The sequence below is a fragment of the Nomascus leucogenys genome, chromosome 2 (genome assembly GCF_006542625.1).
Source record: "Nomascus leucogenys isolate Asia chromosome 2, Asia_NLE_v1, whole genome shotgun sequence".
NCBI lineage: Eukaryota > Metazoa > Chordata > Mammalia > Primates > Hylobatidae > Nomascus > Nomascus leucogenys.
The window spans coordinates 44075968-44094175 of NC_044382.1; the positions used below are offsets into that span (position 1 = coordinate 44075968).

Genomic DNA, 18208 nt, shown 5'->3' on the forward strand with positions numbered 1-18208 from the left:
TGCATTCCAGCCTGGGCGACAGAGCGAGACTCTGTCTCGAAAGAAACAAAAAACACAGAAAAAAAAAAACAAAAACCAGCATAACTGGAAGAGACTACAGAGTGGTCTCAAATATTAGGTGTAAGTCATTTTTTAATTTTTTGATGTTGCTCTCTTTCATTTATTCAAATATTTATTGAGCACCTACTTTATGTCAGACATTGTTCTAGATACTAGGGGAAAACAGATACTATCTCAACCTTTCCTGCAGCTCACATTCATTTCAGCTCATATTTTTTAATTAATCAAAAGCATATGTGATCTGTTCTGGTGTAGAAAAGAAAACATTTTCAAAAAGGAAAAAAAAGCATATGTGAAAACCTACATATATCCTATGATCTGGCAGTTCTACTCCTAGTTACTTACCCAAGAGAAATGAGAAAATGTACAAAAACCTTGTACAAAAATGTTTATACTAGCTTTATTTGTTGGTGGTGAGTTAGTTGTTTTTTTGAGTCAGTGTCTCACTCTGTGGCCCAGGCTGGAGTGCAGTGGCACAATCACAGCTCACTGCAGCCTCGACCCCCAGGTTCAAGTGTTCCTCCCACCTCAACCTCCCAAGTAGCTCGAACTACAGGCACATGCTACCACACCTGCCTAATTTTTTAATTTTTTTGTAGAGATAGGGTTTCACCATATTGCTTAGGCTGGTGTTGAACTCCTGGGCTCAAGCGATCCTCCCACCCAGCCTCCCAAAGTGCTGGGATTACAAGTGTGAGCCACCATGCCCAGCCTATACTAATTTTACTTGTAATAGCCAAAAACTGGAAGCACCTCAAATGTCCATCAAAAAAGGAATTGATTGGCCGGGCGCGGTGGCTCACGCTTGTAATCCCAGCACTTTGGGAGGCCGAGGCGGGCGGATCACGAGGTCAGGAGATCGAGACCATGGTGAAACCCCGTCTCTACTAAAAATACAAAAAATTAGCCGGGCGCGGTGGCGGGCGCCTGTAGTCCCAGCTACTTGGAGAGGCTGAGGCGGGAGAATGGCGTGAACCCGGGAGGCGGAGCTTGCAGTGAGCCGAGATTGCGCCACTGCACTCCAGCCTGGGTGACAGAGCGAGACTCCGTCTCAAAAAAAAAAAAAAAAAAAAAAAAAAAAAGGAATTGATAAATAATGGAATGCAAGAAAGATGAATAAACCACTGATACATTCAGTCATATTATGCTACATGGCAGAAGCTGGTCATAAAAAGTTATCTCCTGTATGATACCATTTATATGAAATTCTAGGACAGACAAAACTAACCTGTGGTGATAGAATTCAGATCAGTGGTTGCTTCTGGAGATGAAAATGGGGATTGACTGGGAAGGGGCTAGAGGAGACTTTCTGGGATGTTAATGGTGTTCTGTATCTTAAATAGTCAAATTCAGACTTCTTTTATAAAGCAGAAAGTATATTGGCGATTATTACCATAGAGGTGGTTTGCTAACTAAGCATTATCTTTTCCTTATGAACAGTGACTTTGAATATAGATTGTATTAAATATTTTATTCATTTGGCAATCTACACATAGAATTTCTTTTTTTTTTTTTTTTTTTTTGAGACAAACTCTCGCTCTTGTCCACCAGGCTGGAGTGCAATGGCGTGATCTTGGCTCACTGCAACCTCCACCTCCCGGGTTCAAGCGATTCTCCTGCCTCAGCCTCCTGAGTAGCTAGGATTACAGGAGCCTACCACCACTCCCGGCTAATTTTTGTATTTTTAGTAGAGACGGGAGTTCACCATGTTGGCCAGGATGGTCTCGAACTCCTCACCTCAGGTGATCCACCCCCCTCGGCCTCCCAAAGTGTTGGGATTACAGGTGTGAGCCACCGTGCCCCACTCATTTTTTTTTTTTTTTTTTCGAGATGGAGTCTCACTCTGTCGCCCAGGCTGGAGTGCAGTGGCCAGTCTTGGCTCACTGTAACCTCCGCCTACCACATTCTCCTGTCTCAGCTTCCCTAGTAGCTGGGATTACAGGCATCTGCCACCACGCCTCGCTAATTTTTGTATTTTTAGTAGAGACGTGGTTTCACCACATTGGCCAGGCTGGTCTCAGAACTCCTGATGTCTCAAGTGATCCACCCGCCTCCGCCTCCCGAAGTGCTGGAATTAGAGGCATGAGCCACTGCACCTGGCCTACATAGAGAATTTATTTATTTATTATTATTATTTTTTTTTTGAGACGGAGTCTTGCTCTGTCGCCCAGGCTGGAGTGCAGTGGTGCAATCTCGGCTCACTGCAAGCTCTGCCTCCCGGGTTCATGCCATTCTCCTGCCTCAGCCTCCTGAGTAGCTGGGACTACAGGCACCTGCCACCATACCCAGCTAATTTTTTGTATTTTTTTAGTAGAGACGGGGTTTCGCCGTGTTAGCCAGGATGGTCTCGATCTCTTGACCTCATGATCCACCCGCCTCAGCCTCCCAAAATGCTGGGATTACAGGTGTGAGCCACCGCGCCCGGCCCCCAGAATTTCTTTTTATTTTGAGACGGAATCTCTCTCTGTTGCCCAGGCTGGAGTGCAATGGCGCAATCTTGGCTCACTGCAACCTCCGCCTCCTGGGTTCAAGTGATTCTCCTGCCTCAGCCTCCTGAGTAGCTGGGATTACAGGCACCTGCCACCATGACTGGCTAATTTTTTTTTTTTTTGAGATGGAGTCTGGCTCTGTTCCCCAGGCTGGAGTGCAGCGGGGCGATCTCGGCTCACTGCAAGCTCCGCCTCCGAGGTTCACGCCATTCCCCTGCCTACGCCTCCTGAGTAACTGAGACTACAGGCGCCTGCCAACACGCCCGGCTAATTTTTTGTATTTTTAGTAGAGACGGGGTTTCACCGTTTTAGCCAGGATGGTCTCGATCTCCTGACCTCGTGATCTGCCCGTCTTGGCCTCCCTAAGTGCTGGGATTACAGGCGTGAGCCACCGCGCCAGGCCCCCAGAATTTCTTAAGAAGATAAAATACTCTGGGCTAAAGTAGCTACACTAAAACTTACATTGTCATTATGGGGCACTTGTGCTTTTGGCCATAAGTGAGTACTGGTTCTGGAATTACCCTCCCACTGTACACAACTAGAAAACTGGACAAAAAAGATGCTACAACTGTTTTCAGACATTGGGCAACAGATACCATAGGACTGTGATTCCTGAGAGAAAGGAAACAACTCTATTTTGGTTTTATGCCAAGAGGTAATTTTCAGACCATGGTGCAAAGAGAGGACACCCAAACATAGTCTAATAGTCTTGCTGAATTGAGGAGATGTAGACCAGAATTTGGAAAGGCCAACAGGACTAGAATTTTTTTGCTAGGACAGAGAGGAGGGAGTACCAGAGAGGAGGGACCTCTGGAGAGAAAGGACTCTAGAAATTTACACAGCTGAATACCAATCTGTGCATGCAATGGGTAAAACTCCAAAAGGCTAGTCAAAGAACAATTGTAAGAATGCTGTTAGCCAAATAATTACTAGAGCTCTCATGGGGCCAGGAATCACTGTTTAATCCCATTTAGCCTTCTAACAAATCTTAAAAACTGATCTGCAAGCAAGTGAACTGTCAGAACAAAGTTCAACCTTCTTCAAAAGACTACAACAAAATCCAGCACTCAATATGAAATTACTAGACATGCAAAGAAACAGGAAAGTGATTCAGTCAGAAACAGACACAAGTGTGACAAAGATGATGGAATTAGCAGATGAAGACATTAAGACAATCGTTAAGAATGTGCTCAAGGATTTAAAGGAAAACACAAACATGAGGAAAGAAATGGAAGATATAAAACAGAATCAAATGAAACTTCTAGAAATGAAAAATAAGTATTTGAAATGAAAATTTCTTTTTTTTTTCTTTTTTTAAATAGAGACAGGGTCTCCCTGTGTTGCCCAGGCTGGTCTCAAACTCCTGGGCTCAAGTGATTGTCCCACATTGGCCTCCCAAAGTCTGGGCTTACAGGCATGAGCTACCATGCCCAGCCTTAAATGGAAATTTCACTGGATAGGATTAATAGTAAATTAGATAGTGCCAGTACTGCAGAAGGAAAGACCACCAAACTTAATGCAATAGAAACTATCCAAAATTCAGGCCGGGCGCGGTGGCTCAGGCCTGTAATCCCAGCACTTTGGGAGGCCTCGGGTGGATCACGAGGTCAGGAGATCGAGACCATCCTGGCTAACATGGTGAAATCCCGTCTCTACTAAAAATACAAAAAAATTAGCCGGGCATAGTGGCGGGCGCCTGTAGTCCCAGCTACTCGGAGAGGCTGAGGCAGGAGAATGGCGTGAACCCGCGAGGCGGAGCTTGCAGTGAGCCGAGATCGCGCCACTGCACTCCAGCCTGGGCGACAGCGAGACTCCGTCTCAAAAAAGAAAAAAAAAAAGAAACTATCCAAAATGAAGCACAGAGAGAAAAGTGACTGAAAGCAAAATAAACAGAGCCTCAATGACTGGTGAGACAACATCAGGCAGTCTAACAAACCTGCAACTGAAGTCCCAGAAGTAGAAGGGAGGAGGAAGAAAGATAGTTATGGAAATAATGGCCACAATTTTTTATGGTAATTGTTTTTGTAATTAAAGACTGTCTTATGTCAGCCATAAGAGAAAATTATTTCACCTGTATCATTTAAGATGAATTATATGAACAATTATTAGATTGGAGCAGTTATTTGAATTCATAGCAAATAATTGTCTGAAGAGATTAACATTTTCAGCAGGAAGAATAGAGAAGGAAAAATAAATGTTGGATTTGTGGTGAGTAGAATACTAGAACTGAATAGTACAATTATTTGTTATATTGTCAGTATGAATTGGTGTATATTTAATTACAAAAAAGTATTATTGTACCAGTTCCTAAATGTTTGATTTGACCTTATTTGCAATAAAAGTAAATCAAACATTAAGTAGTAATATAAGCTATTGTTAGAAATGCTTGTTCCCTGGTGCTGTAAAGGATAGCACTTGAACGTAAATTTAATTTCCTCAGCAAGGCCATTTTTACTTTCTGCAGAAAGGGTACACTTGCCAGCAGTTTTGCCACAAGAGTACACCCAACAAAAGAGACAGGGTCATTTATAATCTGATGCGTCCACCCTACTGCTGTGTCCAGTTTCCATTGGCTGGAATGGGACCTCATATTCTGTATTTGTCCTGATTGGCTAGCAACTTAGAACTTTTGAAAAGAGGCAAAGGCAGAGAAGAACAAAGGAAGGAGGAAGTAACTTGTGGAATGCTGAGAAAGGTAAAAACACCTTCAAATAAGGAAGAGGAACAGGCTATGACCTAATGCTTGCTTGGACCAGTATAAGTATGCCAGGGCAAATATTTAGGCTAAATTGTGGGAGCTAAGAACGTAAAGTACATTGATTTCTTTATTACAGCTGGCAGATATTTAAGAATGTTAGCACGGGTGTTTGAATCAATTTTGCTTCTAAGAGAAGTTACTATTTATTCCTAATTAGATGGGGAGGAAAGTCTTTGAAGAGGAACCTCTACTTTACTTTTTACACTATTAATGGGTTTCTGATTTTCATGTAAAAATATTTTAAAATCTTATTTAGCTTCAGAAGAACTGACCATTGCTGGCATGACGTTTACAACTTTTGATCTGGGTGGACATGTTCAAGGTAAGATTCTTTTTTTTTTTGAGACAGGCTCACTCTGTCTCCCAGGTTGGAGTGTAGTGGTGCAATCTCAGCTCACTGCAACCTCTGCCTCCTGGGTTCAAGCAATCCTCAAGCCTCAGCCTCCCCAATAGCTGGGATTACAGGCATGTGCCACCGCGCCCGGCTAATTTTTGTATTCTTAGTAGAGATGGGGTTTCACCATGTTCAAGGTAAGATTCTCTTACTCTTACAGTCACTTTGTTTTATTTTAACTTAACAAAAATTGGCCATTAGTTCTAGTGCATGAAATCTCATTCTAGTCACGCAAGGCCAGAGTAGATTTAAAATTTAGGGATTATTACTCCCTGATAAATACTTTAAAAGCAAAGTGTGATTTTCATGATACTTCTGGCCAATTCAAATGGGAATTGCTTTTGGCGGTAAAGTGTATGAGTAAAATTAACTTCCATTCTCTCTACTTCAATCTACCTCTCACTGTCATAATCATGTTACGAACATGTTACTGCTCTGTAAAACAAACAAAAACAAAACAAAACAGAACAAAAAAACCTTCAGTGGCTAACTCATTACCTACAAAATAAAGGCCAAACTCATTAACCTGGCATTCAGATCTCTATGATCTGGTCCCAGTTTACTTTTCTGGGCTTTTAAAAATTATCTTATAGAGACAGGGTCTCACTCACTATGTTGCCCAGGCTTGTCTCCAACTCCTGGGCTCAAGCAATCCTCCCACCTCAGCCTCCCAAAAGTTGGGATTATAGGTGTAAGCCACCACACCTGGCCTACTTTTCTGATCTTTATTTCTCTCTATTCCCCTTCCCATTATTTTTACTTCAACCAAATCAGACCTTCTTGGTGTTTTCCTACCTCTGTGCTTTTGTTCATGCCATCCCCATCCGCACATGAGTAACCCCTTCAGGCCTGAGCGTATGCCCTACTACCTCCCGTGGGAAGCCATTCTCAGTTGGAGTGCTCTCAGCTGTACTTCATAGCACTTAGTATATTTGTGTACATGTCTACAACAAGTTTGGAAAGACTGCCTTATCTCTTATATTAAACTTGCGGGGACTAAAATTCTGTTTTTTGTTTTGTTTTAATTAAAAAACATTTTTTTGTAGAGATGGGGTCTCACAATCTTGCCCAGGCTGATTTTGAAGTCCTGGCCTCAAGCAGTCCTCCTACCTCAATTTCCCAAAGTTCTGGGATTACAGGTGTGAGCCACCATACCTGGCCTGTTCATTTTTTATATCCCCAAAAGTACTTGGCAACATCTACCTCATAGTAAGTCATAACTAATCAATATTACCGAGTTGGTGGGCATTCTAAAGACCTGATGCGACATATAGTTGAAAAGATTGTAAATGGTTTTGGCTAGTGAAAGCACATTTGAGACATGTAATTGTCTGGCATATACACAAAATAATTTCTGGAATATGATTATTAGAATTGGAATCTAATGGAATTTGTCTGAGACTTCATTTCTATGTTGTTTTCTTTTTTTTTTTTTTTTTTGAGACGGAGTCTTGCTGTCCCCAGGCTGGAGTGCAGTGGCGCGATCTTGGCTCACTGCAAGCTCCGCCTCCCGGGGTTCACGCCATTCTCCTGCCTCAGCCTCCCGAGTAGGGACTACAGGCGCCCGCCAACACGCCCAGCTAATTTTTTGTATTTTTAGTAGAGACGGGGTTTCACCCTGTTAGCCAGGATGGTCTCGATCTCCTGACCTCGTGATCCACCCGCCTCGGCCTCCCAAAGTGCTGGGATTACAGGCTTGAGCCACCGCGCCCGGCCCTCTATGTTGTTTTCAAGATATGTCATAATGGCTGGGTGTGGGGTCTCAGGCCTATAATCCCAGTGCTTTGAGAGGCTGAGGTTGTGAGGATCACTTGAAGCCAGGAGTTCAAGACCAGCCTTGCAACATAGCAAGACCCTGTCTCTACACAGAATTTAAACAATTAATGGGGCATAGTGATAGACACTGATAGTCCTACCTACTCAGGAGGCTGAGATGGGAATATGGCTTGAGCTCAAGAGTCTGAGGTTGCAGTGAACTAGCCTGGATGACAGAGCAAGACCCTGTCTCTTAAAAAAAAAAAAAAAAAGATATGTCATAAAACTCAAGTCAGTGAAGAAAGTTATGTTATGGAAAAAATTACTTTTATGATTTCATAGATTTTAGTTAATTATTAACTTTGAGCTTCTTTTCTGAGTAAAACAGTTTTGTTTTGGGTTTTTTTTAATTATTTTTTTTGAGACAGAGTCTGGCTCTGTCTCCCAGGCTGGAGTGCAGTAGCATGATCTTGGCCTACTGCAGCCTCTGCCTCCTGGACTCCATCCTCCCACCTCAGCCTCCCAAGTAGCTGGGCAGGCACACACCACCACGCTAATTTTTTTTTCTTTGAGACAGAGTCTCTCTGTCACCCAGGCTGGAGTGCAGTGGCGTGATCTCGGCTCACTGCCACCTCCACCTCCCGGGTTCAAGTGATTCTCCAAGCCTGCCTAATTTTTGTATTTTTAGTAGAGACAGGGTTTCACCATGTTGGCCAGCCTGGTCTCCAACTCCTGACCTCAGGTGATCCACCTGCCTCAGCCTCCCAAAGTGCTGGGATTACAGGCATGAGTCACTGTATCCGGCTTGGCTAATTTTTTGTGTTTTTTTGGAGAGATGAGGTTTCACTACGTTGTCCAGGCTGGTCTCGAACTCCTGAGCTCAAGCAATCCACCCACCTTGGCCTTCCAAAGTGCTGGGATTACAAGTGTGAGCCACCACACCCAGCCTTATTATTTTAACAAGCTTGTACCTGATATTAATTTCCTTCTGTCACTCATGCCAAATTTATCACTGGCAAAAAAAATCTGATAACTAGAAATGTCAAAAAATGAACACTGCATATATACGTAATATAAGTACACACATTTTATGTGTATATAATTACATATATGTAGTTTTTTTTACTGCTTATATTTTAGATTTATATAGTAGCAGTCCTCCAATGAACTTAACGTGTATTATTTTATTTTTATTTTTATTTTAAATATTCTACTTCTTACATATAATTGGAAGAGACTAAAGTATTTGACTTGCCCACAATCAAGGAAAGCCTGAAATTCCCTCTTAGTTATTCTCAGAAGAATTTGGCACCATTGGGTAAAAGATTAACTTGAATATATTGTGAAGTACCAGCAGCTAAGGGATTACTGCACTTGATATCTGGTTGGACTCTTTGCTTAAACCATCTGCTGGGTTTGACCAACAAGTAAACTCTAACTCCTGATTGTTTTTGTTAGCTCGAAGAGTATGGAAAAACTACCTTCCTGCTATCAATGGCATTGTATTTCTGGTGGATTGTGCAGACCATGAAAGGCTGTTAGAGTCAAAAGAAGAACTTGATGTAAGTTAAATAATTAATACTAAATATAGTCAAATCACTCTGGTAAGCCTGCAGAAGTAGGTCAGAGATATAGGTATCAGAGTGCAGCTTTTCTGCAGTCTCTGATGAAACTCTTGGCAATTTGTTGAGCTCAGTGATTGCTTTAAGTAGTGATTACTTAGAATGCAGAGGGAGTAACTGAGTAATTGTAGCTATTGAGGAAGTACTAACACAGACATCCTTTATGAAGACTTAAGAAGCTCACCCTGTACAGAATGTACCCTTTTAGTATATTTCATGTTTGCTATATTCCTGGAGTGAGTTGATCTTGAGTCCCTGGTCATGCTAAGATGCGATTTCTTAAGCCACAACCTGGAAATGATAGGACATGCCATCTTTGACACTACTCCCAGGATTGAGCAGAGGCATATGTAGCTACCTCCCCTCCAGTATCCCAGGTCAGATACTTTGTAAAGGGGCCCAACAGCAGCAGGCAAGGTCAGCACCAGATCTGGGGCCACAGAGTAAGCAGGTCCATGATTTGATTGAAGGTTGATCCTACCATGGCTCTGCCCAGAGCAGGCAAACAAATGCTTGTACATGTGGAAAAGTCCATGTAGGTTCTATGGTCACAAAACAAGGACAGAGAATGCCTGAGTTCCTACTTTGTTTCAGAGACTGTGCATGTTACTTGATTTAATTCTCAACTTCATAGGGTGGATGCTACTGTTCCTAATTCTCTCTAGAGCTTCAATCAGGCTAACTTGCCCAAAGTCACATCTCAGAAGCAGTAGAGCCAGAAGTGAAACCAGATCTGTCCACCTCTAAGGTGCTGGCTCTATATGTTCTGTGTCACTGCTTTAAAGGATGAGCAGAGTAAACATTTACAGGAAGAGCCTTAGGAAGACAGAAGAACTAAGCTTATGGTTTCATTGAGGTCACTTTAAAATGTGGGGAAAGTTTGACAAAGAACGTTGGTATGACATGATATGGTAGAGAATGAGTCCTTTATCGTTTTATCATATCAAAATAAGCTCTTTGGATGGTTTCATATCAACTCTTGTTTTGTATTGTTTTGTTTTTTTCAGTCACTAATGACAGATGAAACCATTGCTAATGTGCCTATACTGATTCTTGGGAATAAGATCGACAGACCTGAAGCCATCAGTGAAGAGAGGTTGCGAGAGATGTTTGGTTTATATGGTCAGACAACAGGAAAGGTAAAAAAAAAAAAAAAAAAATTATGATGGATGTGTTTAATTCTACAGTACAAATGTCTTCTTAAATTACTATTGTCCAACTATACAAGCCCATTATCATTTTTTTTTCTTAAAGAAAACTGTCATTTATACATGTGGGTCTTTTTAATGTCTTCATTTCTTTCTACCATGGAATGAAACCTTTTCTTGGTGACAACAAAAATGTCAAGGATCAGTTATGCCTAAGGCTTGTGCTTATAGGAAACTAAATTAAAGCTTTCAAAGTTATTTATCATACATTTTCAGAATTAGCCACCAAACGATATATTTGAGTGTTTAAGTATACCAGTAGTGTGTTTAGGCCCTGAGTTTACCAGAGATAAATAAGACATAAACTTGGTCATAGGAATATTTTAGGGTTTTCTGAACATATACTTTATAATAAGCTTTAAGACGGATTGTTTTGGTATTCACTTTTCCTAGGATTTATTTTGGGGGAAACATCAGCATTGAAGAAATCCAGATAAACAGTGGAAGAACCCTAGAGATTTACAAAATTTTTTTAGTTTACATATACTATTTCAGGGTGGAGAAATACTGCAGCATATAGCAGGAGGCTCTTTTTTTTTTTTTTGAGATCGAGTTTTGCTCTTGTTGCCCAGGCTGGAGTACAATGGTGCGATCTCAGTTCACTGCAACCTCCGCCTCCCAGGTTCAAGCGATTCTCCTGCCTCAGCCTCCCTAGTAGCTGGGATTACAGGCATGTGCCACCACGCCTGGCTAATTTTGTATTTTTAGTAGAGACGGGGTTTCTCCGTGTTGGTCAGTCTGGTCTCGAACTCCTGACCTCAGGTAATGCGCCCGCCTTGGCCTCCCAGAGTGCTGAGATTACAGGCATGAGCCACCATGCCCGGTCCGCAGGAGGCTCTTAAGTCAGACAAAGTAGACTTTGGTCTGTTTTCTGTCTTCTTTTTTATAAATTAGCTTGATATTAATTTTAGGAAATGCTTTGTTTGGTAATAAACCTTCTCAGGGAATGTTTGTCTTTAATATTAGTGAAGCCAGTTTGGATTTTTTTCTAAGTCAGATTATTTTTATTCTTGGGTATCTTGCAAGCTAACCTCTTTCCCACTGAGTGGCCATCCTGTCCTAAGGTAGAGTGAGAGAAGGAGGCTTCTTGTGTGTTTATGGGGCTTGGATGCCAAGCAGCCACGACTTTATCACAGTCATGGATTTATCACAGCCATTCTTTGTTCTAAAATAGAACCTATAATTCTGCTGGGATGTGGGGCTTTATTAATTTCATAAAATTCCAACAAAATGTCTCTCTTCTATTCTAGGGGAGTGTATCTCTGAAAGAACTGAATGCCCGACCCTTAGAAGTTTTCATGTGTAGTGTGCTCAAAAGACAAGGTTACGGAGAAGGCTTCCGCTGGATGGCACAGTACATTGATTAACACAAACTCACATTGGTTCCAGGTCTCAACGTTCAGGCTTACTCAGAGATTTGATTGCTCAACATGCATAACTTGAATTCAATAGACTTTTGCTGGTTATAAAACAGATGTTTTTTAGATTATTAATATTAAATCAACTTAATTTGAGTGAGAATTGAAAACTGATTCAAGTAAGTTTGAATATCATGTTAGCTTTCTAATTCCATAAAAGTAATTGGTTTTTACAGTTTATAATCTGACATCACCCCAGCGCCATTTGTAAAGAGCAACTTTCCAGCAGTACATTTGAAGCACTTTTTAACAACATAAAACTATAGATATAAACCATATTTAAAAGCTCATCATGTTAAATTTTTTATGTACTTTTTTGGAACTAGTTTTTAAATTTTAGATTATATGTCCACCTATCTTAAGTGTACAGTTAATAATTAGCTTATTCAATGATTGCATGATGCCTTACGGTTTTCAATAACATTTTTTCTTATGCAAACGTCATGCAATAAAACAAACTCTAATGTTTGGCATCCTTGTTGGGCAAATGTTTCATTTAAATGTGTCTTATCTAGCTAGTATACTCTGAAAATTTGAGTATTTAATATTAGGCATATGAAGTGATTGTTGGGAAAGGAGATTCCTTCAGAATATTTAGAATAGCATTTAAGCCTCTCAAGGCTTATGTATTTACTATGAGACGGTTGTGGTCAGTTGCACCTGATACCATGTATCCCTGAATCATGTGTACTTTTATTAGTAGTGCTGCCACTACCATTGCTGATGGGGTCTGTGTCCTAGTCCCTGTGGGATTGGCCTTCTGAAGAAAAGCACATTTATGCTACACAAGGTTGATTCTCAGTTTGGTAGGCTCTATAGTTCCATCCCCATTGTCTAATTCTGAAGTGCTCCAGTCTTATTGGTGCCCAATGGGGTAATCTGTGCCTCTTCCCCAAAAGCAATGACAGGCACCAGTCTCTCCACATTTAGATATATTCCCAGTCTCTTTACATTTAACAGTACTCTCTGGGGCAAGCAATAAGTAGGACCTTGTGTGCAGTTTCATTGTAGAGACATGTATATCTGAGGAATAAAACAGCTTGTTCTGTGTCAGTCTGAGATATGTGGAGATTTTGTTCCTATCCTATAGCTTTTTTGTATTGTTTGGCATATTTTATAGCCTGGTAGAAGAAAACAAGTGCTTGTTTCCAATTTTCTTTTTTCTTATTTGCTTTCAGGTAGTTCTTACTTCATACAACAAAGATTTTTTGTTTGGCTTTTTTTTTTTTTTTGCTCTGTTTCATTTTGTTTTAGAGATGGGGTTTCACCATGTTGGCCAGGCTGATGTCAAACTCCTGACCTCAAGTGATCTGCCCGCCTTGGCCTCCCAAAGTGCTGGGATTACAGGCGTGAGCTACCATGCCTGACCTGACTTTTGTTTTTAGATATTATGCTTGCCATGTGATAGGGCCTGCAAGCCTCTTTGCTAGGCTTACTAGGAAAATTTTAGTTTTTCAAAAGCATTATAATTTCCTAAGAAACTGAATTCTTTTTTTATATGTTTGAGATTCCCATCATTAGTAATATAAGATAAAAAGTGAGTGCCAAAAATGTATTTTTAAAGACCCTCAAGTTTAAGATTTATCTTGATTATAAGCCAAGTTTTATAGTATATTTAACCAAGTCCATCAAGAATAATTTTAATATCAAAAATTAGTGTTTTCTGTAGCCATTATCCATGTCAGAGTTACAGTCCTTTTTGTCACTGATAATATAACCTATAAAGCAGATAAGGATTGAGGAATATGACTGGAAGGAATTGCTATTTAGCTGACAAGGTCACTTCTTAAGATGACATTTGGTTTCAGTAATCTGACTATTCTGTTTTCACTTTCATCTTCTTTCTAAATGAAAACAAAAGTGCTCCCTCCCTTCCTAGAAACATCAGTAGCACTACGGGAAAAGTAGAACATGACATTGCAGCCTATTGATTTGTTCTTCCAGATAGATTTAAAGTACTCCTTAAGTTCTGACTAAATAGAACTAAGCCTTATTAAAAATAACTGCCTCTTGTTCATGTTATGTCTTCAGTACCTTCAGGGACCTGCCTTTCTTCAAGTATTTCCTAGAGTATCTATTATGATACTGAAGAAGCTAATTATTTGTGTTGTAAATTGGTATAAAGGAAAAAAACATACTGGTTTCTCTAGCCAGGAAAAATGCTTTCTGGTGTAATATATCTCGCTCCAGAACCCTCATTCTAATTGTAACACTAGGATCAAAGAAACAAAGTCACTTTGTGGACCACAGCTAAACTGTGGATATTTTCCCAAAGATATAAGATTTTTATGGCCCGAGCCTCTAGAAAGGAAGCCATGTTTAGGAGCAACCAACTTTCCTCCCAGCTTTTGGGGGCAGAGTTCCTGAGCCAGAGGACTTACTGTCCAGCTTTGAGAACCTCTCCAGAGTATATGCACTGGGTACTGCTCTTTTTCAAGAGAACCAAATTAAGAGGATGGCAAGAAACAGTAGAAGCACAGAGAAAAGACAACTCTACATGTGCCTGGGTGAATGTGTGCATCCATGGAGTATTTCCCAGGTAAATACTAGTACTGGGGACATAGGCTAATTGTGTGTCCCACACTGCAAGATGCTAGGGTGTAGTTAACACTGTGGTATACATACAAATCAGGCACTGTCCAAAAGATTTTTTAATATCTAAAGTCTGAAATGTAAAAATATAAGGTCTTAACCACTTTTACACTTTTAAAGAGATTCTTATCCCACACCTGTTTCACTGACTGCTGTTAATTACACTTTTGGATCACAGCTGGTTAAATTGACAGATTTCAGTTTATCTCAGTGAATTTTTAGAATGGAGATTATAGCATTTTTTAATTGGAGAACAGACATTTCCTAAAGTATATGAAAAAAAATTATTCACTGTTGGTTTAAACCAGTATCTTTCTATGAGTGCCAAAGATATGTGAACACAGATACTGCCTGTGTAGACCTAAATTTTAGTTTTGTGTACCTGGATCCATATACAAATTTTTTGTGGTTTATAGCATAAAAGCAGAACATTGTTTCTTTTCTTAGTTTTCAACCAGCTCATCTTTTGTTTTTGTTTGTTTGTTTTGAGACGGAGTCTTGCTTTGTTGCCCAGGCTAGAGTGCAGTGGCACAATCTCCGCTTACTGCAACCTCCACCTCCTGGGTTCAAGTGATTCTCCTGCCTCAGCCTCCTGAGTAGCTGGGACTACAGGCACGTGCCACCATGCCCGGCTAATTTTTGTATTTTTAGTAGAGATGGGGTTTCACTATGTTGGCCAGGCTGGTCTCGAACTCCTGACCTCGTGATCTGCCCGCCTCAGCCTCCCAAAGTGCTGGGATTATAGGCGTGAGCCACCGTGCCCGGCCAATTTTCAACTGGCTCATACTTGAGAGTGATGGAAAGCACATAAACTACTTATAAATCATTAAAATAGGGTGATAACTGTGATAATACTGTTTCTTGCATTCTAGAAAATTATTTTATTAACTACATTCAAAACCCAGCATTTCACAGGTTCCATCATTAGAAACAGTATAGTTCTAGTTAACATGATTGGAGAGTTTCAGGGGAAAGGTTTACATTTTCTGAAACTGTATTTGGTATGTGACTCAATGTGGTATTTCAGTCTTGTTAGTCACTTACATGACTGAAGTTTGCAAGGATTTATTGCCAAGTAAAATTTGACCAGAGTGCACTGAGAATAGCTACATAAAGGGAAATCTCTCAAAATTCCTTCTGTTCATTTAATTTGGAGCATATTGTTTAAATCATTTTAAACATATGTAAAAAGTTGAAGCATCAAAAAATCTTCAAGAAACAATGGAAAAATAGAAATTAGCAAACATAAGTTTCTTAATACAAAATTAATAGGGAATAAAAGATAGCCTACATTAAAAGCCAGAGGCTTTGCTATAAATATAAGAGTTTAGAAAAACAGTGTGCTTCAATTAAGGACTAAATTATCAAAACTGCATGTTTCTTTTTTCTTTTCTTTTTTTTTTTTTTTTTTTGAGACGAAGTCTCACTCTGTTGCCCAGGCTGGAGTGCAGTGGTGCGATCTTGGCTCACTGCAACCTCTGCTTCCCGGGTTCAAGCGATTCTCGTGCCTCACCATCCCGAGTAGCTGGGATTACAGGTGCACCCCACCATGCCCAGTTAATTTTTGTATTTTTAGTAGAGACAGGGTTTCATCATTTGGCCAGGCTGGTCTCGAGCTCCTGACCTCAAGTGATCCACTCGCCTCGGCCTCCCAAAGTGCTGGGATTATACGTATGAGCCACTGTGCCCAGCCTAAAACTACATGTTGATGCTTCTGGTCATTTCCGTTATTATCCTTCTTTTGAAATTCAAGTTAGTGCTTTTTAACCAAATAAAAGAAGAACGAGCTCTTGGGATACGTGACTCTGCCTCTATGTAAAGTGACTGGAATTTTGTTAAAACCATGTTTCCACTTCTGAACCCTGTTACCATTCCCCCTCACAAATGCCCATCCAACACCTGGATTTTAAAGATCCTCCAGTGTCAAGGGAAGCCACAGAGTCTATTAAAGATGCAGTTCTGAACCAATTAATTTTTGTCCTTATAATTTAGAGCATTAAGTAGCTAATATATTTAATGGCACTAATTGTTGTTCACGGCTTTCATCATACTTTTAAACAGAATCCAAAGTATTCAAAGGAAAGTAAGTGAAGTTATCCAAAGCCAACTTTGTTTCAGGTGTGTCCCCTGCCCCAAAACGATTTTAGGGTAGAAATAGAAAACTGAGTTTACACAGAACTATTTTTGGAAAAGCTGTACTGGAGTAGATGGATTCTTCTTCAGCATACTTTTTTGTTTGTTTGTTTGTTTGGGATGGAGTCTTGCTTTGTCACCCAGGCTGGAGTGCAGTGGTGTGATCTCCACTCACTGCAACCTCCACCTCCCAGCTTCAAGTGATTCTCCTGCCTCAGCCTCCCAAGTAGCTGGGATTACAGGCACCCGCCACCACAGCTGGCTAATATTTGTATTGTTAGTAGAGACAGGGTTTCACCATGTTGTCCAGGCTTGTTGAACTTCTGACCTCACGTGATCCACCTGCCTCAGCTTCCCAAAGTGCTAGATTATAGGCGTGAACCACTGCGCCTGGCCAGCATGCATTTTAAATAGTGGCTTAGATTTAGTTTTAAATATTTTGGGGTGAAAGGCAGGAACAGTTCTGTTTTTGACATACAGGTTTTCTTTGGGATTGTTTTCATTTTCAAGTATAGATTCATGTCAGAATGGCCAACTTAACATGGGTTTCTGTATTCCCTGGTGTTGCTCCTAACCTGAACTCATAATCAGTTGCCATACTGAGGCAAGAGCACTCAGGGTGAACGTAGTCAAGTTACTTTAAAAGTGATAAAAGTGTTTTTCCATGGTGAAACCTTCAGTATTTGGCTGAATGTAAAGTATGTTGAAGTGGTAAATTGATGGTAAGTTGTTAATCACTAACCTTGTTTGCACTTTTGTACACCACTGCTTGCACTAGGATCTTGGTGTGAATTTTCAATTGTTTTACAGTGTATACAGATTATTAAGGATAATTTATATAAAGATGTTTCTGTTTAACTTTGTGTGTTTTACAACAAAGAGCTATAATAGATGGTTAAACGTTTTTGAATTGTGTTTATATGTTATTTTGATTATGTGCTATTATCTTTTCACCTGCCATGAATTTGAGTGTTAGGAAGGGAAAAATAAAATACTAATCTGGTCTTGAAGAACTCTAGTGTCAAGTTCCATTTTTATTATTCAACCATAATTTTCATTTTGTTCATTAGAAATTTCTTGGACTTTGAAAATTACAAAGATTGTAGAACTTTTTTGTAGTGCAAGGATTCTAAGGTACCTTTGCTCAAGTACCAAGGCCTAATTTGCGTGGTAAAACTGAAAACAACTTATGGACAAACTGAAGTAGTACACAATGTCAACTCAGTTGAAATGTGAGAAATAAGATAACCATTTTATCTATATTAAGTTTCTCTAGTATGCACAGAATCTCCTGGAGAGCTTTAAAACACACACACACACACACACACACACACACACACACACACACACACACTTAAAAAAATTCCTACCAGAGATTGTGATTCAGTAGATCTGGGGGTGGAAGTGGGAGGCAGGAATCTGACTCTTTAACAAGCCTCTCAGTTTTTTTCTTTTATTTTTTACATACTCTCTCTTTCTTTTTTCTTTCTTCTCTCTCTCTCCCTCCCTCTTTCTTTCTTTTCTTTTGTTTTGAGATGAAGTTTCGCTCTTGTTGCCTAGGCTGGAGTGCAGTGGCACGATCTTGGCTCACTGCAACTTGAACCTCCCAGGTTCAAGTGATTCTCCTGCCTCAGCCTCCTGAGTAGCTGGGACTACAGGCACGTGCCACCATGCCCAGCTAATTTTTATATTTTTAGTAGAGATGGGGTTTCACCATGTTGGCCAGGATGGTCTCGATCTCTTGACCTCGTGATCCGCCCACCTCGGCCTCCCAAAGTC

The 18208-nt window shown here is 40.4% G+C and overlaps 1 protein-coding gene across 1 annotated transcript in view; it reads left to right on the top strand.

The window, feature by feature from the left end:
• The window catches only part of SAR1B (secretion associated Ras related GTPase 1B), a 36889-nt gene extending 19447 nt beyond the window's left edge, over positions 1-17442 (top strand). The window contains exons 4-7 of the mRNA XM_003266392.3: positions 5564-5629; positions 8915-9018; positions 10086-10217; positions 11537-17442. Of these exons, the coding sequence (XP_003266440.1) occupies positions 5564-5629; positions 8915-9018; positions 10086-10217; positions 11537-11653 (419 nt within the window). The 3' untranslated portion in view covers positions 11654-17442. The remainder of the gene's footprint in view (positions 1-5563; positions 5630-8914; positions 9019-10085; positions 10218-11536) is intronic.
• Positions 17443-18208: the final 766 nt, after the last annotated feature.